The sequence below is a fragment of the Cyprinus carpio genome, chromosome B13 (assembly GCF_018340385.1).
Source record: "Cyprinus carpio isolate SPL01 chromosome B13, ASM1834038v1, whole genome shotgun sequence".
In the NCBI taxonomy this organism is placed as follows: domain Eukaryota; kingdom Metazoa; phylum Chordata; class Actinopteri; order Cypriniformes; family Cyprinidae; genus Cyprinus; species Cyprinus carpio.
The window spans coordinates 25,459,818-25,482,290 of NC_056609.1; the positions used below are offsets into that span (position 1 = coordinate 25,459,818).

The 22,473-nt window shown below is 35.3% G+C and overlaps 2 protein-coding genes across 2 annotated transcripts; both read right to left on the bottom strand.

Annotated features, from left to right (window-relative positions):
* Nucleotides 1-18,850, bottom strand: ipmka (inositol polyphosphate multikinase a). Its single transcript, XM_042737425.1, has 8 exons — nt 18,740-18,850; nt 18,450-18,599; nt 17,326-17,411; nt 16,726-16,822; nt 10,653-10,825; nt 9,475-9,545; nt 8,413-8,422; nt 1-910 (listed from the first exon to the last, which is right to left on the bottom strand). Exons 1-8 carry the CDS (start codon nt 18,774-18,776, stop codon nt 407-409), a joined length of 1,128 nt encoding a protein of 375 aa, XP_042593359.1. The 5' UTR covers nt 18,777-18,850; the 3' UTR covers nt 1-406.
* A 438-nt stretch (nt 18,851-19,288) lies between these two features.
* On the bottom strand, nt 19,289-22,255 carry cisd1 (CDGSH iron sulfur domain 1). The gene is made up of 3 exons (XM_019099563.2): nt 22,096-22,255; nt 21,343-21,548; nt 19,289-20,149 (listed from the first exon to the last, which is right to left on the bottom strand). The coding sequence occupies exons 1-3, from the start codon at nt 22,121-22,123 to the stop codon at nt 20,060-20,062; spliced, it is 324 nt and encodes a 107-aa protein (XP_018955108.1). The 5' UTR covers nt 22,124-22,255; the 3' UTR covers nt 19,289-20,059.
* Between the last annotated feature and the right edge of the window lie 218 nt (nt 22,256-22,473).

Consider the following 22,473-nt stretch of genomic DNA (forward strand, 5'->3'; position numbering starts at 1 on the left):
AACATCAATAGTTGCATCAGAAGTGGAGTCATTATGAGACATCAGTAATTCACATTGCAAGTGTTTTGACAGCACAGATGAACTGCTTTATCATTATCATAATTTAAGATTATTTTTCCCTGAGTTCTACAGTACCTATTTTTAGTAATTTTTTAGTTGTTGACAACCAACTGTGACAGCCTTTCTTATCCAGAGTCTTAAGTTCTGAAAGTTACAGTATGTTTTCAGAATACAATGAACTCTTTTATCTCAAAAGATTAAGACAATTATCCCTATAAATATATAATAAACCTATTTTCCAAATTAAGGCATCAGCGATGTTTGTGTATGTGTGTGAAATGATCTGCACTGGCTTTAAAACAACAGTCAGAAACATCCAACCAGTGAAGAGAGAGATGGACAGATGTCAGTCCTTCAGTATTTGTTCTAAAGTTGAGAGAAGGTTCCTGAGTCCATACATGTAGCTCTCATCCGGACTGTTGCTGGGAAATACATGAGCAAAATCGATCATTTTCACCTCCACTGCCTCCTCCTGTCCAAACTGCTTCTTATCCCTCATTCCAGTTTCCTTATTTTGCTCTTTTTCACTTCCTCCATGTTTTCTGTTGGCGTTCCTCTCATGCTGAACGTTGTGGCAGTACGGATGACTGTGTGTTAAACTGCTCTGAAAGTTCAAAGCCTTGCTCTGTGGCTCCCCCTGCTGATGTTCGGTTGCTGGATCAGCTGGCTTGTGTTTGGATTTGTTGGTTGTGTAAGGAGAGCCCTCATACACCAGCAGCAGAGAGCTGGCATAGAAATGCAACTGAGTCTGGCTCTCAAACCAGCGGAGAATGCCTCGGATTTTGGAGATGATCAGAGAAACTGCATGCCTCTGTAGTTCTTGACCATTGTGGAAGAATCTGCTCAGGCCTAAGGGAATAAAAATTCCATTCCATTATTATAAACGTAGTTCACATTATTACCAATTCTAATAATGTGTAAAATCTATCTATCTATCTATCTATCTATCTATCTATCTATCTATCTTTCTTTCTTTCTGGATAAAAGAAGAACTAAAGAAGAAACCCATGATAAATTTATAAATTTATAAAATTATATATTTATATTGTAATTGTTATTATTATTATTATTATTATTATTATTATTATTTGTTGATGTTGATGTTGATGTTGTTTGTTTGTTTGTTTGCTTGCTTTCCAAGCCTGGAAATCACAATTTAAATAATAATTACATTTAAAATAAATAAATAAAATGGTTAGATCCCTGTGTATAATAATAAAAATGATTGTTGTTGTTGTATTGTTTGTTTGTTTTTTTTGTTGTTGTATTGTTTGTTTGTTTCATAGCCTGGAAATCACAATTACAATCTCAGTATTCAGCTGCGTGACCCCGCAGGATAACTTTGATGTTGGCTTGGCCTTGGGCCAAAAGAGCCACTGTACTTGTGTGTCCAACCTTCTTGAGCTGCCTTGGTGGAAAAAAAAAAACTTCCAACTGTATTTTTCTATGGACCCTTGCTGTTTTCTGTTCCAATAAAAAGCATTGGCTATGACAACAGTTTCAACAGGTTTGGCTAGCTGTATGCAAAATAAGTCATGCCTTTTTCCCCTGTTTGCTATTTCCCAGTCCTCTAACTGAAGTGTTGTAGGCAACAACACAGAAGGTAAAAGAAACAATGTGGTTTAAGTCAAGGTGAAAATAGATATGAAAAATAGATAAGTAATATAGTTTCTTTTCTTCACTTTATGTGTGATAACTTGAGAAATATGTTGTCAATACTATTAAAATAAGAAAAAAAAAAACGTAATGGTACTTAGGGGATTACAGTTTTTGCATAAATACTATATTGGGCTTTATTAAAGTTTATGAAAATAGAATGCATGTATATGCATTTTATATTTATGCACATAAATGGAACATTTTAAACTCTGTGAACATATCTTGAAGTATTTTCTATCCTGTGGCGCCATCGTGTGGACAACATTAGCATTGTGGCCTTCATTTCTGAACAACATCATTATGAAAGGGGCCAATATTTTATGAATGATTACAAAGATTTAATGATTATTTCACTGATAATATACCCACATTAAAATCCGAATTTACTGATTCTGTATCTTATTTCATGCTTTAAGAGTTTATTTTTCAACTTACATTTTTAAGCAGTGATGAATGATAACTATGTGAGTTGCTAAATTGTATTTTGCAATAATAATACATAAACTACATAATGATGACAAAAGAACAACAGTTATTGTTTTCGTAATATTTACTATTGACAATACAAAATATAGACATACAAAAAAAAAGCTGCCAAGACGAATGATTTGTCCGTTCTTGCAGCGAAAAGCCAGAATTAGCGTCCTCTGTAACTCGAGAGATCGATGCAATGTGTTTTTCTGCCCTAAGACAAAACAATATCTCACAAGCAGTCATTTTAATCTCTATAATATATTCTTCTTATTGTTTTTGTACTGATTCGCTGGAGTGTTTTAATGTAAAAGGCTGTCGCTTTTATCGATACTGGGCAAGCTGTATCAAATCTCTACACAGCAGATATTCGCCTAGGCTTGCTTTAGGGACCGTCTGCAAATATACCTCTCAGTACAGAACGAACTCCAATAATTAATACAAATTATGTTTCCAACATCACAGTAAATGTGTTGTGGGCAAACTGACACAAAATATTTAGCCAATATGTCCCTACTAACAATATCTCCCTTACTGTATGTACAGTACAAACAAATTATTTTCTTTAAAAATTTACTATCATTCACCAAAAGTTTTTTGTTTTTGTTTTTATGTTAATGTTCCAAAGGTTGTAGGGCATTTGTAGTTACAAGACTGACTTACTACAGGTGAAATTTTGCCAATATCTCCCTTACTGTATGTACAGTAAATAATTATTCTTATAAAACAATTACTGTAAATCACCAAAAGGATTTTTTAATGTTCCAATGGTTGTAGTAAATTTGTATTTACAAGACTGAAATACTACAGGTGAATTTTTGCCAATATCTCCCTTACTGTACGTACAGTACATAATAATTCTTTTAAAAACAATTACTGTAAATCACAAAAAGGGTTTCTCATGTTTCCAAAGGTTGTAGTAAGTTTTTAGTTACAAGACTGACTTACTACAGGTGAAATTTTGCCATTATCTCCCTTACTGTACGTACAGTACACACTTATTCTTAAAAAAACAATTACTTTAAATCACCAAAATGTTTTTTTCCTGTTCCAAAGGTTGTAGTACGTTTGTAGTTATAAGACTTACTTACTACAGGTGAAATTTTGACAATATCTCCCTTACTGTATGTACAGTATATAATAATTATTTAAAAACAATTACTGTAAATCACCAAATGGTTTTTTTTTCATGTTCCAAAGGTTGTAGTAAGTTTGTATTTACAAGACTGACTTACTACAGGTGAATTTTTGCCAATATCTCCCTTACTGTACGTACAGTACATAATAATTATTTAAAAAATGCTGTAAATTAACAAAAGGTTTTTTTTTAATGTTTCAAAGGTTGTAGTACACTTGTAGTTACAAGACTGACTTACTACAGGTGAATTTTTGCCAATATCTCCCTTACTGTACGTACAGTACACTCTTATTCTTAAAAAACAATTACTGTAAATCACCAAAAGGGTTTTTTCATGTTCCAAAGGTTGTAGTAAGTTTGTAGTTACAAGACTTACTTACTACAGGTGAAATTTTGCCATTATCTCCCTTACTGTATGTACAGTATATAATAATTATTTAAAAACAATTACTGTAAATCACCAAAAGGGTTTTTTCATGTTCCAAAGGTTGTAGAATGTTTGTAGTTACAAGACTTACTTACTACAGGTGAAATTTTGCCAATATCTCCCTTACTGTATGTACAGTATATAATAATTATTTAAAAACAATTACTGTAAATCACCAAATGGGTTTTTTTCATGTTCCAAAGGTTGTAGTAAGTTTGTTTTTTTTTTGAATGATTTATTACTGGTGGTGAATTTTTGCCAATACCTCCCTCACTGTACGTACAGTACATAATAATTCTTAAAAATTTGTGTATCACCAAAATGTTTTATTTTCATGTTTCAAAGGTTGTAGTACACTTGTAGTTACAAGACTGACTTACTACAGGTGAATTTTTGGCAATATCTCCCTTACTGTACGTACAGTACACTCTTATTCTTAAAAAACAATTACTGTAAATCACCAAAATTGTTTTTTTTCCTGTTCCAAAGGTTGTAGTTATGTTTGTAGTTACAAGACTTACTTACTACAGGTAAAATTTTGCCATTATCTCCCTTACTGTATGTACAGTATATAATAATTATTTAAAAACAATTACTGTAAATCACCAAAAGGGTTTTTTCATGTTCCAAAGGTTGTAGTATGTTTGTAGTTACAAGACTTACTTACTACAGGTGAAATTTTGCCATTATCTCCCTTACTGTATGTACAGTATATAATAATTATTTAAAAAAAATTACTGTAAATCCCCAAATGGTTTTTTTTTCATGTTCCAAAGGTTGTAGTAAGTTTGTTTTTTCAAGACTGACTTACTACAGGTGAATTTTTGCCAATATCTCCCTTACTGTAAGTTCAGTACATAATAATTCTTAAAAAACAATTACTGTAAATCACGAAAATGTTTTTTTTTTCCTGTTCCAAAGGTTGTAGTACGTTTGTAGTTACAAGACTTACTTACTACAGGTGAAATTTTGACAATATCTCCCTTACTGTATGTACAGTATATAATAATTATTTTAAAAACAATTACTGTAAATCACCAAAAGGGGTTTTTCATGTTCCAAAGCTTGTAGTAAGTTTGTTTTTTCAAGACTGACTTACTACAGGTGATTTTTTGCCAATATCTCCCTTACTGTATGTACAGTATGTAATAATTATTTAAAAACAATTACTGTAGATCACCAAAGGGGTTTTTCATGTTCCAAAGGTTGTAGTAAGTTTGTAGTTACAAGACTTACTTACTACAGGTGAAATTTTGCCATTATCTCCCTTACTGTATGTACAGTACACACTTATTCTTAAAAAAAAAAACAATTACTGTAAATCACCAAAATTGTTTTTTCATGTTCCAAAGGTTGTAGTACGTTTGTAGTTACAAGACTTACTTACTACGGGTTAATGTCTGCCAATATCTCCCTTACTGTATGTACAGTATATAATATTTCTTTAAAAACAATTACTGTAAATCACCAAAAGGGTTTTTTCATGTTCCAAAGGTTGTAGTACGTTTGTAGTTACAAGACTGACTTACTACAGGTGAAATTTTGCCATTATCTCCCTTACTGTACGTACAGTACATTATTCTTGTCTGATGAATCTTTTGAATCTGATGAAAATTGCTTTAAATTGTTTTATCATAAACCTCTTTTACTGAGTGTGTAGTGAAGTACTTTTTACCGTACAAGTTTTTCTTTTATTGATGTGACCAAATAAATTTTCCAATAAAATAATGTGTGAGATTTCATCTTTTGATTAAATTAGTAAAAATGTTTTCTAAATTACTTTAGGAAAGCATATTCAAATAATGGAACATTTTCTTATTTTTTGACCCTGGAACACAAAACCAGTCTTAAGTCGCTGTGGTATATTTTTAGCAATAGTCAAATAATCTGTGTATGGTCAAAATTATAGATTTTCTATGCCAAAAATCATTAGGATATTAAATGTGAAGATCATGTTCCATGAAGATATTTTTTTACATTTCCTACTTTAAATATTTCAAAACTTAATTTTTTTATTATTAATACTGATTGCTAAGAATTCATTTGGATAACTTCAAAGGTGATTTTTTTTTACCCTCAGTTTTCAGAGTTTTAAATAGTTGTATCTCGGCCAAATATGGTCAGATCATAATAAACCGTACATCAATGCTTATTTATTCAGCTTTTGTATTATGTAGAAATCAAAATTTTGAATAATGAACTCTTAAGACTGGTTTTTGGGTCCAGGTTCACATTATGTACTTCTTTATTGCATAATGAATTCAGTTAACGTACATATATCTTAATGTTTTATTATATAATCAATTCTTATGTTTGCTTTAGGGTTAGCCCTAACCCTAACCCTTGCATGCTTAGGTTCACCTGTAAAATTCACCTGTAGTAAGTAAGTCTTGTAACTACAAACTTACTACAACCTTTGGAACAGGAAAAAACAATTTTGGTGATTTACAGTAATTGTTTTTTTTTTAGAATGAGTGTGTACTGTACGTACAGTAAGGGAGATAATGGCAAAATTTCACCTGTAGTAAGTCAGTCTTGAAAAAACAAACTTACTACAACCTTTGGAACATGAAAAAACCCTTTTGGTGATTTACAGTAATTGTTTTTAAATAATTATTATATACTGTACATACAGTAAGGGAGATATTGTCAAAATTTCACCTGTAGTAAGTAAGTCTTGTAACTACAAATGTACTACAACCTTTGGAACAGGAAAAAAAGCATTTTGGTGATTTACAGTAATTGTTTTTTAAGAATTATTATGTACTGTACGTACAGTAAGGGAGATATTGGCAAAAATTCACCTGTAGTAAGTCAGTCTTGTAAATACAAACTTAATTACAACCTTTGGAACATGAAAAAACCCTTTTGGTGATTTACAGTAATTGTTTTTAAATAATTATTATATACAGTGAGCGAGATATTGTTAGTAGGGACATATTGGCTAAATATTTTGTGTCAGTTTGCCCACAAGACATTTACTGTGATGTTGGAAACATAATTTGTATTAATTATTGGACTTCGTTTTGTACTGAGAGGTACATTTGCAGACGGTCCCTAAAGCAAGCCTAGGCGAATATCCAGCGAATATCAAACCTAAAACTAACTTTACCGCGCTTCCTAGGCGTATGTAGACCTTTTTCCCCATGCCAGTGTTGAAGCCTCGAGCCGTCAGAGAGTCTGCTGCAAATCATTCAATTTCACAATTTACCAGCTCACAAAAATCTGAATTTTAGCCGATGGTGTGTTCTAATGGGTGGATTGTGTGCAATCGCTGTAATATTTTAATTTTAAAAGGTCTTAAACAGGAATAAAGTCGTTTGTTTGTGAGGTCGTTGTGAAGCCCCCCGGTCTCGCGTTGTCAAAATAGATGACGCAAATCGTTCATTTTTCCACAGTTCAACAGCTGAAAAACACCAAGTTTTAGCTCTTGGTTTGTTCTAATGGGTGGATTGTGTGCAATCGCTGTAATATTTTATTTTTAAAAGGTCTTAAACAGGAATGAACTCGTTTGTTGTGAGGGCGTTGTGAAGCCCCGCGGTCTCGCGTTGTCAAAATATATGACGCAAATCCTTAATTTTCCACACTTCAAGAGCTGAAAAACACCCACTTTTAGCTCTTGGTTTGTTTTAATGTGTGGATTATGTGCAATCGCTGTAATATTTTATTTTTATAAGGTCTTAAACAAGAATAAATACGTTTGTTGTGAGCTCATAGTGCGACTGCACGAGAAGCCGCGGCGTCTCGCGCTGTCAAAAGAGCTGATGCAAATCGTTCATTTTCAAACGTCAACAGCCCAAAAACACCCACTTTTAGCTCTTGGTTTGTTCTAATGGGTGGATTGTGTGCAATCGCTGTAATATTTTATTTTTAAAAGGTCTTAAACAGGAATAAATTCGTTTCTTGTGAGCTCTTTGTGTGACTGAACGAGAAGCCGCGCTGTCAAAAGAGCCGACTTAAATAGTTCATTTTCAAACTTCAACAGCTCAAAAACACCCTGTTTTAGCTCTTGGTTTGTTCTAATGGGTGGATTGTGTGCAATCGCTGTAATATTTTATTTTTAAAAGGTCTTAAATAGGAATAAAGTCGTTTGTTGTGAGCTCGTAGTGTCACTGCACGAGAAGCCGCGCCGTCTCGCGCTGTCAAAATAGCTGACGCAAATCGTTCATTTTCCACACTTCAACAGCCCCAAAATACCCGCTTTTACCTCTTGGTGTGTTCTAATGGGTGGATTGTGTGCAATTGCTGTAATATTTTATTTTTATAAGGTCTTAAACAGGAATAAATTCGTTTCTTGCGAGCTCGTTGTGTCATTGCAGGAGAAGCCGCGCCGTCTCGCGCTGTCAAAAGAGCTGACGCAAATCGTTTATTTTCAAACTTCAACAGCTGAAAAACACCCACTTTTAGCTCTTGGTTTGTTCTAATGGGTGGATTGTGTGCAATCGCTGTAATATTTTATTTTTATAAGGTCTTAAACAAGAATAAATTCGTTTCTTGTGAGCTCGTAGTGCGAGTGCAGGAGAAGCCGCGCGGGCTCGCGCTGTCAAAAGAGCTGACGCAAATCGTTCATTGTGAAACTTCAACAGCTGAAAAACACCCTCTTTTAGCTCTTGGTTTGTTCTAATGGGTGGATTGTGTGCAATCGCTGCAATATTTTATTTTTTAAAAGGTCTTAAACAAGAATAAATTCGTTTGTTGTGAGCTCGTTGTGTCATTGCACGAGAAGCCGCGCCGTCTCGCGCTGTCAAAAGAGCTGACGCAAATCTTTCATTGTCAAACTTCAACAGCTGAAAAACACCCTCTTTTAGCTCTTGGTTTGTTCTAATGGGTGGATTGTGTGCAATCGCTGTAATATTTTATTTTTAAAAGGTCTTAAACAGGAATAAAGTCGTTTGTTGTGAGGTCGTTGTGAAGCCGCGCCGTCTCGCGCTGTCAAAAGAGCTGACGCAAATCGTGCATTTTCAAACTTCAACAGCTGAAAAACACCCTCTTTTAGCTCTTGGTTTGTTCTAATGGGTGGATTGTGTGCAATCGCTTTAATATTTTATTTTTAAAAGGTCGTTAAACAAGAATAAATTCGTTTGTTGTGAGCCCGCTGTGAGACCACTCGCTGAACGGAGCGGTGAATTCTCTCTCGTCTTTCTCTCTCTTCTGTGGCCAGATATACATTTTTAATAAGCCCTGACCCCTGTAATATTCAAGTATGTTGTTTTAGCTTGTCAGAGTGAAATAAATTAATGTATTTATATGTATTTTTTAACCGATTTAAAAGTGAAACTAAGGCAGACTCCTCCCTCAGTCCCGGGAATTGCTCCTGTAGAGGCGCAATTTTTCTCAGATAATGGGAGTCTATGGGAGATTTCTGATTTATAAAAATTAATAATAAAATAAACTGTAAGTCTGATCAGTCTAAAAAGATATAGCAAAAAAACTACACCCCGGGGCCCAGGTCTCTGCCAAGTTTGGGGCTTGTGGCTTTAAAGCCCTAGGAGGAGTAGCGTTTTATAAATTAATTCTCAGAAGAATAATAATAATAGGAAGTTTAAATAGCATAACAGTATGTTGGCTTGTGCCAAGCCAACATAATAATAATAATTTTAATATATAATGGATGTAATATATAAAGAAATTTTTTTATATAATTCTATTAATATTTTTTTAAATATATAATAAAAATAATAATTATAATAATTATAATAATAATAATAATAATAATAATATGTCCTTTCTGAGACTGCGTCCATAGAACTGGTCATGAGTGATGTAACTGTCTGAGTGGATCTGGTACACCTGAGGTGAGAAGATGAGAAAGAAGATCAGAGGAGATCCATCACACGCACTGCAATGAAGAAAAACATGAAAGAAGCTCTGTTTCAAAACAACAGGTCTGCCTTGAAGTCTGGAAATGAGCTTTAGCAAGATACACCACACAGACAGATATTAGGTAAAACAGTGCAATCTTGATTGTGCCTGCGAGGCCTTAAAATGCTGTCTACATAGGCATCTCACTAGGTTTAGAACAGCTCTGGAAAGACTGGCATGCATTCAGACTTAAAACTGTGATGAGCCTCACTGAATGGATCCTTCCACACTACAAAACAAATGAAACAAGCTGAAACAAGCAACAGAGAGAGAGGGGAGAGGAAGGTGAGGGTGACAGTAGCTGGCAAATACTTCCCAGCCTTGAGACACTGAAGCCAATTAGGTGCAAAGAAACAAGAACATGCAGAAAGCATAGAGAGAAGATGATTTACTAAGAGGCTGGAGGATGGAAACACTGAACAGATGAAGAGAGACGGAGGCATCACACCTATTGGAACTTATATTGTGCTTATTTTTATAAATAGCAATTATAATATTGTTTTAATTTTTATAGTACTTTTAATTTTTATTTTTTTTTTTTTAATTCATAAAATGTTGCTGTTTGAATCATGATAAGTCCATCAGAAGCAGACGATCTTTAAACTCAATGACTGAATTAATTTGATCTAGCTCTCCTCATGTGACCTTCTTCACGGCCAGTGCAGCACAATGAGGTGTAGAAAGCAAAAGCAGAGGAGTATGTGCACTGACCGCTGGTTTCATCACAATCTTATCATCAAATGTCTTATCAGTATTCCTCAGAGGTAATTAACCAAGTGTCCGGATAAGCTCTGAATATTGATCAAGCCTTACAAGACAGCAGACGGGGATTTCTGTTGTGCAGCACTGACACCGAACCTTCAGAGCCCTCACTTGGGTGATCTGAAGCTTAATATTGTGTTTATGAAGCCTCACAGTTTGTAATAAGAAAATCAGATACCGAGAGGAGGATACAGAGATAAAAAAGCAGAAAAACAGGAGATCCCGCATAATGAGGATAAGGAAAGTTAATAAATCACACACACGCTGTCTCACCCTCATGCCCAATAACAGGAAGCCGATCTCTTCCATCAGAGGATACTTGCTAATCTGCTCTTCACGTTTTTCTTTTGACGCAAACGGGTCATAACTTCTCCTCCCGATCTTCACATCCATGATGCAGGGCCGTAAGAACCTCCTCGTCACATCCTCCAGTTTCAGATACAGCTCTGAGAAGTAGAAGAGAAGAAGAGTTAAAATTAAAATTAAAAATTAAATTAAATTAATGCAATCAGCAGACGCTTTTATCCAAAGCGACTTACAGTGCATTCAGACTATCAATTTTTACCTATCATGTGTTCCCAGGGAATCGAACCCTCAACCTTGCACTTGTTAACACAATGCTCTACCACTTGAGCTACAGGAACACTAGTTCTGAGAGTACTATCACACTAGAGTTTTTGTGGACCCAAATGACAGAATTACAGCCATTTTTTGGAACATTTTATGCCTTGCAAACAATTTGTTTTCTGTAGTACACTATTAATCTTTAGTAGACGCAATTCCTCTGATGTTTTTGTTTGTTTATTCTGTGTTTTGTCATTCTTCTTCTATAAGTTTTACCAGAGACGAACTCCTTAACATTAAGCAACACATCCCAGACACTATTTTTCCGGTTTTTGATTATTCAAACGTTTTGTTGGACATTCTAGTTGGAGGTACAGCTGTGTTGTTCAAATGCACGTAAAGACGCAGAAGAGGGAAACACGCCGGTGCCGTGGTTAAGCTCTGCACATGTGGCTTTCGAACTGCACTCCCAAGCAATTATCTTGCGAATGTCCATTCCCTTCTAAAACAAACCTGATTGATTTATTTTTTTTGCTCGCACGAACAAGGTATTTTTTTTCTATGTTTGGTAAAATATAGCGCTTTTTATGTCGGGCTACCAGCTGTTCAGAGCGGATCGAATCGCAGAGTTAATGGGGAGAACGAGAGGTGGTGGATTGTGTTTCTACATCAACGAAAGTTGGTATTCAGATGTAACAACGCTGAAAAAGGTATGCAGTCCTAACTTAGAGGCACTCTTCATAAACTGTAAACCTTTCTACCTTGCCACAGGAGTTTTCCTCTTTCATTCTGGCAAATGTGTAATGTTAAGTTCCTCCGAACATGTGCATGAGCGCCACGATGCAACAGCTGGCCGAACAAATAACTGAAATGGAGCAAAAGTACCCAGACTCTATTTTAATCATTCTTTGAGATTTCAACAAATTAAATCTCTCCCATGAACTGCCAAAATACAAGCAGCACATTACATGTCCCACCAGAGACAGTAATATATGCATAGGGGGCAGCTGTGGCCTAATGGTTAGAGAATTGGACTTGTAACCAGAAGGTCGCAGGTTCGAGGCTCAGTGCTGGCAGAAGTTGTATGTGGGTGGAGAGTGAATGAACAGGGCTCTCTTCCACCCTCAATACCCATGGCTGAAGTTCCCTTAAGCAAGGCACTCAACCCCCAGTTGTTCCCTGGACGCTGGATATAGCTGCCCACTGCTCTAGGTGTGTGTTCACGGTGTGTTCAGTTCTCACTGCTGTGTGTGTGCACTTGGATGGGTTCTGAGTTTGGGTTACCATACTTGGCAAATGTCACGACTTTCATTTTTTTTTTTTTTTCACTTTGTCCCAAAAGCAGCTTTAGGGCTCTCTGATCACTGTTTGGTTCATCTTATAACAAACAGACAGACCTACAGACAGAAACTGAAATCAGCTAACCCTGTTTTAAGGACTGTTAAAAGATGGGACTGTTAAAAGATGGACTAATGAAGCAGAGCGGGATTTACAAGCCTGTTTTGACCTCACTGATTGGAGTGTTTTTGAATCTGCAGCCACCGATCTGGATGAGCTCACAGAGACTGTAACTTCATATATCAATTTATGTGAGGATATGTGCATCCCCACCAGGACACATAACTACAGACAGAAACTGAAATCAGCTAAATCTGTTTTAAGGACTGTTAAAAGATGGACTAATGAAGCAGAGCGGGATTTACAAGCCTGTTTCGACCTCACTGATTGGAGTGTTTTTGAATCTGCAGCCACCGATCTGGATGAGCTCACAGAGACTGTAACTTCAGTCAATTTCTGTGAGGATTTGTGCATCCCCACCAGGACACTCTTATCGTTTAATAATGATAAACCCTGGTTTACTGAGAAACTCAAACAGCTTTGTCACGCCAAAAAAGGATGCTTACAGAAGTAGGGATAAAATCTTGTATAACCAGGCCAGGAACAGACTAAAAAAGGAGATTAGAATGACTAAAAAAACTACTCTGAAAAGCTGAGAAAACAGTTTTCAGCCAATGATCCGGCATCAGTATGGACTGGTCTCAAGAACATCACCTTGTACAAGACACCGCCCCCACAGTCTGTGGAGAATCAACAACTGGCTGACGTTCTGAATGTGTTTTACTGCCGATTTAAAAAAGGCCAGTCTACCACCCCCCATCTGCTCTGATCTGCACTTCACACATTCACCTACCCCCCTGCAATCCCCCTCCCCCACCATTCAACCTGCACTTAAGGTCTGTGTAGAGGATGTGAACAAGGTCTTCAGGATGCAGAAATCTAAGAAAGCTTCAGGTCCAGACGGTGTTTCACCTGCCTGTTTAAAAGTCTGTGTGACCAAGTGGGTCCCATCTTCACACAGATCTTCAACAGATTTCTGGAGCTGTGTGAAGTTCCCTGCTGCTTCAAACACTCCACCATCATTCCAGTCCCCAAAAAGCCCAAAATCATTGGACTTAATGATTACAGACCTGTTGCTCTCGCAACTGTGATCATGAAGTCATTTGAGCGACTGGTCCTGGCCTACCTGAAGGACATCACTAGACCCTTGCTGGATCCTCTTCAGTTTGCATTACATCCTGAAACACCTCAACATACCTGGGAATTATGCAAGGATCCTATTTGTGGATTCAGTTCGGCCTTCAATACCATCGTCATGACACTACAGTCATCAGCCTCATCAAGCATGGTGATGAGTCTGCTTACAAACAGGAGGTTGAAGAGCTGTCTGTCTGTTGCAGTCTTAACAACCTGGAGCTTAACACGCTCAAAACTGTGGAGATGATCGTGGACTTCAGGAGAAACCCCCCTGCACTCTCCCCACTCACCATCATGGACAGCACTGGGGCTGCAGTAAAGTCATTCAGATTCCTGGCCACCACTATTTCCCAGGACCTGAAGTGGAACACTCACATAGACTCCATTTTTAAAAAGGACCAGCAGAGGTTGTACTTCCTTCACCTGCTGAGGAAATTCAACCTGCCACAGGAGCTGCTGAAACAGTTCTTGAGTCTGTCCTGTGTTCATCCATAACACTCAGGACAGCTGAGAGGATTATCGGTGCCCCTCTGCCCAGCCTCCAAGACCTTCACACCTCCAGAGTGAGGAAAAGGGCTAAGAAAATCACCTTGGACCCCTCACACCCAGCCCACTCTCTCTTCCAACTGTTGCCTTCTGGTCGGCGCTACAGAACACCAACCACCAGAACAGCCAGGTACAAGAACAGTTTTTTTCCTGCAGGCTATATTCAGCCTGAATAATTAAACTTTCATAATTATACATCATCCATCACAACTGACATATTTATACACAGAATCCAAAATTTGTACACTTGTAAACTGCATTCTTTGTAAATAACATATCTGCACAGTTATAACACATCTGTACATTTATTTAAACAATAAATTTTTTTCCTATACTTCTATTTCTGTATATAGTACATTATTTAGTTCCTATTTTTTCTTATATTGTGTTATATATCATCCCTACTGTGTTATGTATGTCTGCACTATCATGTATGTCTGCACTACTTTCTTCTGCGTCAAGTCAAATTCCTTGTGTGTGTAAACATACTTGGTAATAAAGCTCTTCTGATTCTGATTGTTGCGAATTCTGCTGATTTGTCATCAGTGTTATTAATATGGCAAAAATGCTATATAAATTGCAAAAATGACAGTGATAGTCTTGATGCCATCACGTGAATGTGCTGAACACTACATACTAAAATGTTTTACATATCTTTTATCTGTCAGCAAAAAGTGTGTGAAACAGAGTATTTTGTATGAATTGTCTGTGGAACGGCAAAGGAAGAGAAAAAATATGTATAGTATAGTATAGTATATATAATATATATATATATATAGAGAGAGAGAGAGAGAGAGAGAGATGGGTCTCATGCCCATCAATGATGCATTTATTTGATCAAGAAATACAATGAAAGCAGTAATACTGTGAAATATTTTTACAATTTAAAATAACTGTTTATATATATATATATATATATATATATATATATATATATATATATATTACAATTTAATTTATTCCTGTGATGATATATCAGAATTTTGAAGAAAAAAAAAAGTTGCACTGCTAAATTTTATGTAAACTGTGATTTATCTATTTATTTTTTTTTTTTTACTTACTTTGTTGTATTTTAGATTAATAGGAAATTCATTAGTTTTAAATTTTTTTTTTGTTTTTTTTTTTTTGTTTTTTAGGTCTTTACTGTCACTTTTTTATTATTAAGTATTAATTTAGTTTAAAATAATAATTGTATTGACTCCAACTTTTGAGTGATATAATATTTTTTTAAGTAAAAATGTATATGTAAAAATGTAAAAAGTAACTTAATATAAAAATGTATGATTATTCCTTTGAGGTTGGGCTAGTGACAATGTTTGCAGGGCAAGTAAAAATATAAACTACAGGCCTAACTGCATCTTTAGAAAATAAATGTTACTTTAAAACAACTTTAAAAAGCAGTGATGGTTTCATCTGACTGTCTGAATGATTTAATCTCACTGAACACTGAAGCTAGAGATGTTTCAGAGGCCAAATGACAGTATGTCAACAGATAAGCCTCAATGACCAGTCAGTTATTTCTGACAAGTTCTTTCTCAGTGCTGTCGGCTGACACAGTGATTTATGGTGTGTCATTACCGGGATGGTCACACACAAACACAAGACAGCGGACAGAGAACGACAGTGTAAAGTCCAATACTGATAAACTGAACACTCCTTTAAAGTACATAGACTGTAAAAAGACTAAACAAACACATCACCCACAAAGCGCATGTACTTTGGACACATAGCAACTCCCATAATGAGGCAGAAAATATGATTACATAAGCATCTTTATGAGCTTCCAAAGAACATACCACTGCTGGATGAAATCCCTCATCACATACCAAACCACCTATCAATTATTAACTCATTAGTAACAGTCTAAATTCATCAAACACAGATAACACTAACTAGAGCAGACGACCTTCAAACTGGACTACTAAATGAACAGTTTTAATGAATGTGATTGCTGAGTTCAACCAGGACTGACACAATACATCATTAAATCGCATCTGACCTTTTTAATTTCTTCATCAATCATCTTGGCCTTATTGGGCATCTGTGCATATTATATCAAATATTTTCAAATCTTTGCCTTTGTAATCTTATCAGAATGTAACAGCACACTCCACCCCTGCTGAATATCCTGTTTTATTCTTAAATACATAAGATTATGGAAGTAAAATGGTTTGCAGATGTTTTTTCATGTTCACTATCCATATATGATCAGTACTGGGTTTTCTCAGCTAACAGGGAACATTCAGTTAATGTCTTCCAATAATGCAGAAAGCTTGAGTTCAAAGCTATCTGGTCTTTAATAAGGTTCTTAAAACATTAGCACAAAAATATATTAAATATATATAATATAGAGTTCATGGAACTTTTCTTTTTTTTTCTAAAGTGTTTCAGTTGGACGTTCCTCTGTCATTTTTTAGATGTTACTACTAGTTTCAGAACATTAAAATATTCCCATAATGATTGAAAAATTATAAAACTGAATATTTCCTTACCATTCACATTGCCAGAAAAAAAAAAATGAAAACGTGAACAAAACAGATTTTTTGAACACTCAAAGAAAAGTATGTTCCAACAATCTTCCCTTATACCGTTTGAATAATCAGATTTTTTTTTTTAATGCACATTTTGAATGTTCAAAAAATTCAATAGCAAAGCATTCTTAGAACATATTTTTGTTTACTGGGTTGTTGTTTTATCTCACCATGTGGTGACTCTCGTGGCATCCATGTGCCATAGAACTTGGGAAGATGTTGTTGCAAATCCAATAGCCTTTTATCTGTACAGTCCTTAGCAAATACCTGCAAACATGTGAAAAAGAAAACATTCAGAAATAATGTTTTCATAACATTCTTAGAACATATTTTTGTTAGAGGGGTATACTCTTTCATTTTGAAAACAAAGAGTTAATATTAGTTGAAAACAGTTGTTTTGCTTGAAACTGGAATAGTTTTTTCAGGGTCATTTTATGAATGGAAAGTTCAGTAGAACAGCATTTATTTTAAATAAAAATATTTTATTTTATAACATTATAACTGTCTTCACTGCCACTTTTGATCAACTTAATGCACCCTTGCTGAATAAAAGCAGCTAAAGGAACAGTGGTAGTGTAAAGAGCAAAGGAAAGTGTAATTCATTCATTTTAATGGAAATTTACAGTTAAGTTATTTTACACTGTTCGGCATGCAGTTTTTGTTGTTGTTTTTTGGTTTAGATGTTTGTCCCTCTGACATTATTTGCATGTGAAGACTACCGCTGTATATATTTTGTATTGCTTACAGTGGTGTGGATTCATCTTAGTTACCTGTGTGTAGAAGTTCATCTCTCGTGGGCCTCTCGGAGGAGCTTGTAGCTGTTTCAGGATCGTTCCATCAGGATGCTGCAGAACACCTGTGCAATTACAGAGACGCAAACACTGAAAACCTGCTAACACTTCATCATCATGACAACTGTGAGTATTTTGAATGTGAAGGCTTTTATGAAAGGCAGACAAAAAACATTTGAAAGAAAAAACTAAGGAGAAAATAAGCTACATAAATGAGTGTGTCATTATTAGAATTACATAACATTATGACTAGGATATAATAAATACCTAAAGAGGTTTACAGAATGGACTTCAGATCAATTTAATGCCTCCTTGCTGCATAAATGCATTATTTCTTTCAAAAAAGACAAATCGTACTGATTCTTTTTTAGCTTGATAGTCACTAACTGCCATTGTCTTAGAAATATCCATCAAAACTTATCCTTTTAAAATACAGAATTTGTGGGTGAACTATTGCTTTAACAAAGCGCTGACTGCTGACAATCTGACAGTCCATCAGACAACAGCTCACATCTCATTCATTCAGAAAATCCCCATGACAGAGCCACAAATGACACATGAGAGTTACCACAACAGAGGAAATGATGTCATCTGACTGCTGGCAGAAGCAAATTAATACATTCATCCCATGTTAAACAAGTGACAAATCCTCTGACCCTTTAATAAACTATAATTAGTTCTCTAACATGATATATTGCCCAACTCAACCTTGCAAGCCTTTCAGAAAAACCCCAGTGAGGTCCTCCACAGTTGACAACTGAATTTGCTCTCAGTGAAATGTCCTAAAGAAATGTGTAAAGATTCCTACTGGAATTTCCATCATGTAGGATATAGTGTCATATCTAGGATTAGGACAGTAATTAAAAGAAAATAAACTTTTTGATAGGTGTTCAGCCTAATCCAACCCAAACAGTATGATGCACACAATATTTCAGTCACTTCATTATTCCTTAAATCCCATTTAATATAAATAGCCTACTGTAACTGTAAACATAAGGATATATATATATATATATATATATATATATATATATATATATATATATATATATATATATATATATATATATGAAGATTAAATGAAGAACATCAGAAGAACTGACCAGTGTTATTGATCCCGCATTTATGTCCGGCCACTTGATGAGAGAAGGGCACACATCCATCCAAGAGCACCTGCTTTACTGACCCATTCTTATTATTTTCATTTTCCAGTTTTTCCAGCGTTCGAGATGACGAGTCCATGATCTGACCATCTGCAGACATGCTCAACGTCAACTTATCCAAGTTTAAAGGAAGCTGGCATAACTTCTGTTAATCATTTTCCATACATGACAGTTATTCTAAGAGAACATAAACGTGTTCATTAAAACTCAAAATGTCTCTTTCTACTGACCAGTTGCTCTTCTGGAGCCCCGAATGGTTTTGTTCATTCACTCGCATATGTGTCCGCAGTTTTAATCTACACTAGAGCGCGACGCGTATCTCGGGTTGCGGAGTGGTTCGTGACGTAACCACGCAGTTTACCAATCAAAGCTGGCGTTCGTGCGCGACGCGTCGATCTGGTTACTGAGTGAGTAGTGACGTAAACACGCGTTCCACCAATCCGAGTTGGCGTTCTCGCAGCTTGCGTTCTCGCGTTCTGTCTGCGCTTTGTAAGTTTACTTTAGAATTTCGACGCACTCCACTTATGGTTTTAACACACATCGCAATAATATATTATATATATATATATATATATATACTCTCTCTCTATATATAATATATATACAAAAAAAAAAAAAAAAAAAAAAACTAAAAACACAAATCTGTTTTTAAATGAGGTAAAGTCACTGATTAGCAAGATTTACATTTTACTCAAGCAACACAAACTGTAAACTGCTGAGCGTTTCATTAAAGTTTTACTCTGAATGTTGGGCTTGGGTGAATAAACGTCTCACACAACCTGTTTGAAACTGTTTATTTAACATCAAACTTGTACAGTGTACTTTTCCGAGAGAGAAAATACAATAATTTCACAGAAAAGACAAGCAATCAAAACATGATTTTCTCCATGCAACATTTTGTTCTGCTACAGAAACTGATCTAGCATTTGCACAAGTACATCTTTCTGAATGACAAGAGGCAAAATACTCCAAATTAGATTTTAAACGACATAAAACAGTACGTTACCTGTCAGAATCTGTGGCTAGGATTCAAAATATAGGAGAATGTCATTTTAAATACATTTAAATGTCAGTAATCAGTTAAGGCCATATGTGAAATTTAATAAGCAACACACAGAAAGAAAACATGAGAAGATTGCCATTTGGTTTTCATACTCCTTTCACATTCATATTTATCTCCTAAAACGAACAAGATTTTGTTCAAAGTCATGTGTTGTTGTTTTTTTTTTTAATTCAAGTTTTTGTCTCTAGTGTATCTACAATATTATAACCAGTGTTTAAGCACAGAAACATATTTAGAAGAGTTTGGTTAAACCAGAACATGTCCCATAAATCTAAGCAGATAAAAAGAGAAAACTGATATGTATTGCTTAAAAACCACCCAGATATATATAGTACTGCTCTGAGAGCAGATCACTGAAACCTATCAAGCACACATACACAGGATAACACATTCACACATTTAATCCCATCAGGCCTGACCACACATGTAAAGCGAAGAACACTGATCTCTATCACTGAGAATGGACGGTCATGAACAGAAGAAATGCTCATGCCTCCTTGCGTTTGATGATCAGAGGACCAACGTTGTCTCCTGTTTCCTGATTGTGTTTAGCATGTGCGCCATCACAGTATGGAAACTGTAAGAAACCAGAGAAAACAATTCCATTAAAAATGCATTTTTTAGAATGTGGGAAATAATTGTATTGAAAATGTATGAAAGCAGGTTTAATGTTTCTGTTGAAGTTTATTCAGTGTTTATAAACTGATGAAGTTTGTTTAGTGTTTATAAACTGATAATAAGAGATTGTGTGTTCAACATTGATAAGAAGAAATGTCTTGAGCAGCAAATCAGCATATTAGAATGATTTCTGAAGGATCATGTGACACTGAAGAGCGTAGTAATGGCTGCTGAAAATTCAGTATTGCATCACAGATATAAATTACATTTTAAAATATTTTTACAATAAAACAGCTATTTTGAACTGAAATAATATTTCACAATACAATATAACTGTTACTGTATTTTTTTATCAAATAAATGCATCCTTGCTGAGCATAAGAAACATCTTTTAAGATATTTTTGGGATGAAATGGATATTTTTCCCTTCTGCTGCTTTTAAGATCACAGTTCAAAACAGCCACTAGTGATGTTTTCATGGCCTCAGAACAATAATAGTCACATGGAAATTAAAACTTGGGTGAGTGACTAAAAATTTCAGGAGCTGAAAATCCACGAGCAAAGACAACAAATGCTTCCAAAATAACAATGAGATGATAATATTTTCTCAGCATGTTCTTCTTTTGAATATGCATTTACTAAGTGACCATCAAAAAGAATGAATGAGTGTAGTATAAATGTAATCTAGACATACTACATTCATCTTAGCAGGTCATCCAGCGACATCTGCTTTTTTGGAATACTGTAATTTTGTACATACTATAGTTCACATACAGTTTTTTGCCTACTATACAGTAGGGAAGTATGTGATTTTAGATGCAGCCTACAGCCAAAAAGTCACCGGTTTCAGGACCAGGTCAATGGCAGTTGGATCTGCCCCTGCAATACGTGACTAGCAAGCACAGCAGGACTTAAATGGGAATGCTAACAGACAGGTTCAAGATAAACACCTCCTTGTATTAATCACACCCAACTCGCCATTGTATTATATGTACATAATAAACAAGGATTAGTTTCAGAGTTCCAGTAGAACATTCAAATCTCTGATGCAACAGTTTCTGTATTTTGAGTGTTGATGGATCAAAGTTAAAAGTTTCTGTCTAATTTCTAATGGCGGTTTCGCAGAATTTTTTCCATTAAGCACTTTCTCACCTTTTTGGATCGCCAGCACCTACAGTACACAGCTTTGTCGTCCAGGTCCTCGATGTCAAACGCATGTACCACTTTGGGGTTGTCTTTCTGCAGATCAAGGTTGACCTTTGGCTTCACGCATTTGCTTTTGCTAAAAAATGTTTTGTAGATGAGGATCCCCACTGCTGCAGCTCCAAATGTCACAGACACTGCAGTGATGATCTCAGCTGGAGGAGGACAGAAGACATCTTACCACACAGAGCCTTACACTCCAGTAACAGCACAGTGACACATCTACAACATTGAGTAATCACAGGACCTAAATCCATGTTACTTATAAATAACCCTTTTTTAGATATGCATGTGTAAATAAGAAAAAAATAAAGAATATCATTACTTATATTAATTTGGCTAAATAAAACTAAAGATACACAGTGACAGATCTACTTTTTGAACCATTAAACGTTGAAACCGCATTAAATAATCATAGTAACTAAACCCATGTCAGTGACTGAAACTATATTTAATTTCTTGAAACCTGATACGAACAGAGATGCAGCGAGCAAACGAGAACAACTGAAGACATTCAGAGACGCTCACTTACATATAACAACCTGTTGATGTGTGTTTTTGAACCATATCTTCCATATCTCGGTTTATTTCAGTAGTTTCTATTAATCTAACTTACTGCTAAAATTCCGACCATAAACACACACAGCGTGAGTAAAACAGTACATTTGCCTTACAAAACACATCTTTAATGGAGGTCTTTACCTTTATGGCAGGAGTTGGACGCGCTCATGGTTAATTATTATTGTTTTGTATTATTAAGATTATTTTTTGCTCATAATTTAAAGAGCTTCAATCGTCCTCAAGGCCAAATGGAGAATTCAATCTGATTAACAGTGCGCTGTATTTACGCAGGACGCTAGTTATTAAACAACTGAAGGACTTTTACTTTGACTTTGCGTTTGCGCATGTGGTCGGTGAAGGTTGAAGTGAGTGTGTGATTTTTTTTTTACAGGTCAATACGAGCGTTAAAACCTAAAGAACAGTATCTGTGATTTTTTTTTTAAATGTGAAACAACGTTTTATATAAATTATTTACTTCTTATATTTTTAATTAAACGATCTAAAAGTTTTTCAAATTAA

Excerpts from the sequence above, each read along its gene's own strand:
- ipmka (XM_042737425.1), bottom strand. The coding sequence starts at position 18,776 with ATGAACAAAACCATTCGGGGCTCCAGAAGAGCAACTG. Across the intron at positions 18,600-18,739 it reads GGGCTCCAGAAGAGCAACTG|ATGGTCAGATCATGGACTCG; the intron begins GTCAGTAGAAAG and ends GCATGTCTGCAG. Across the intron at positions 16,823-17,325 it reads AGATGAACTTCTACACACAG|GTATTTGCTAAGGACTGTAC; the intron begins GTAACTAAGATG and ends ACATGTTTGCAG.
- cisd1 (XM_019099563.2), bottom strand. The coding sequence starts at position 22,123 with ATGAGCGCGTCCAACTCCTGCCATAAAG. Across the intron at positions 21,549-22,095 it reads GTCCAACTCCTGCCATAAAG|CTGAGATCATCACTGCAGTG; the intron begins GTAAAGACCTCC and ends GTCCTCCTCCAG. Across the intron at positions 20,150-21,342 it reads GGTGCTGGCGATCCAAAAAG|TTTCCATACTGTGATGGCGC; the intron begins GTGAGAAAGTGC and ends GGTTTCTTACAG.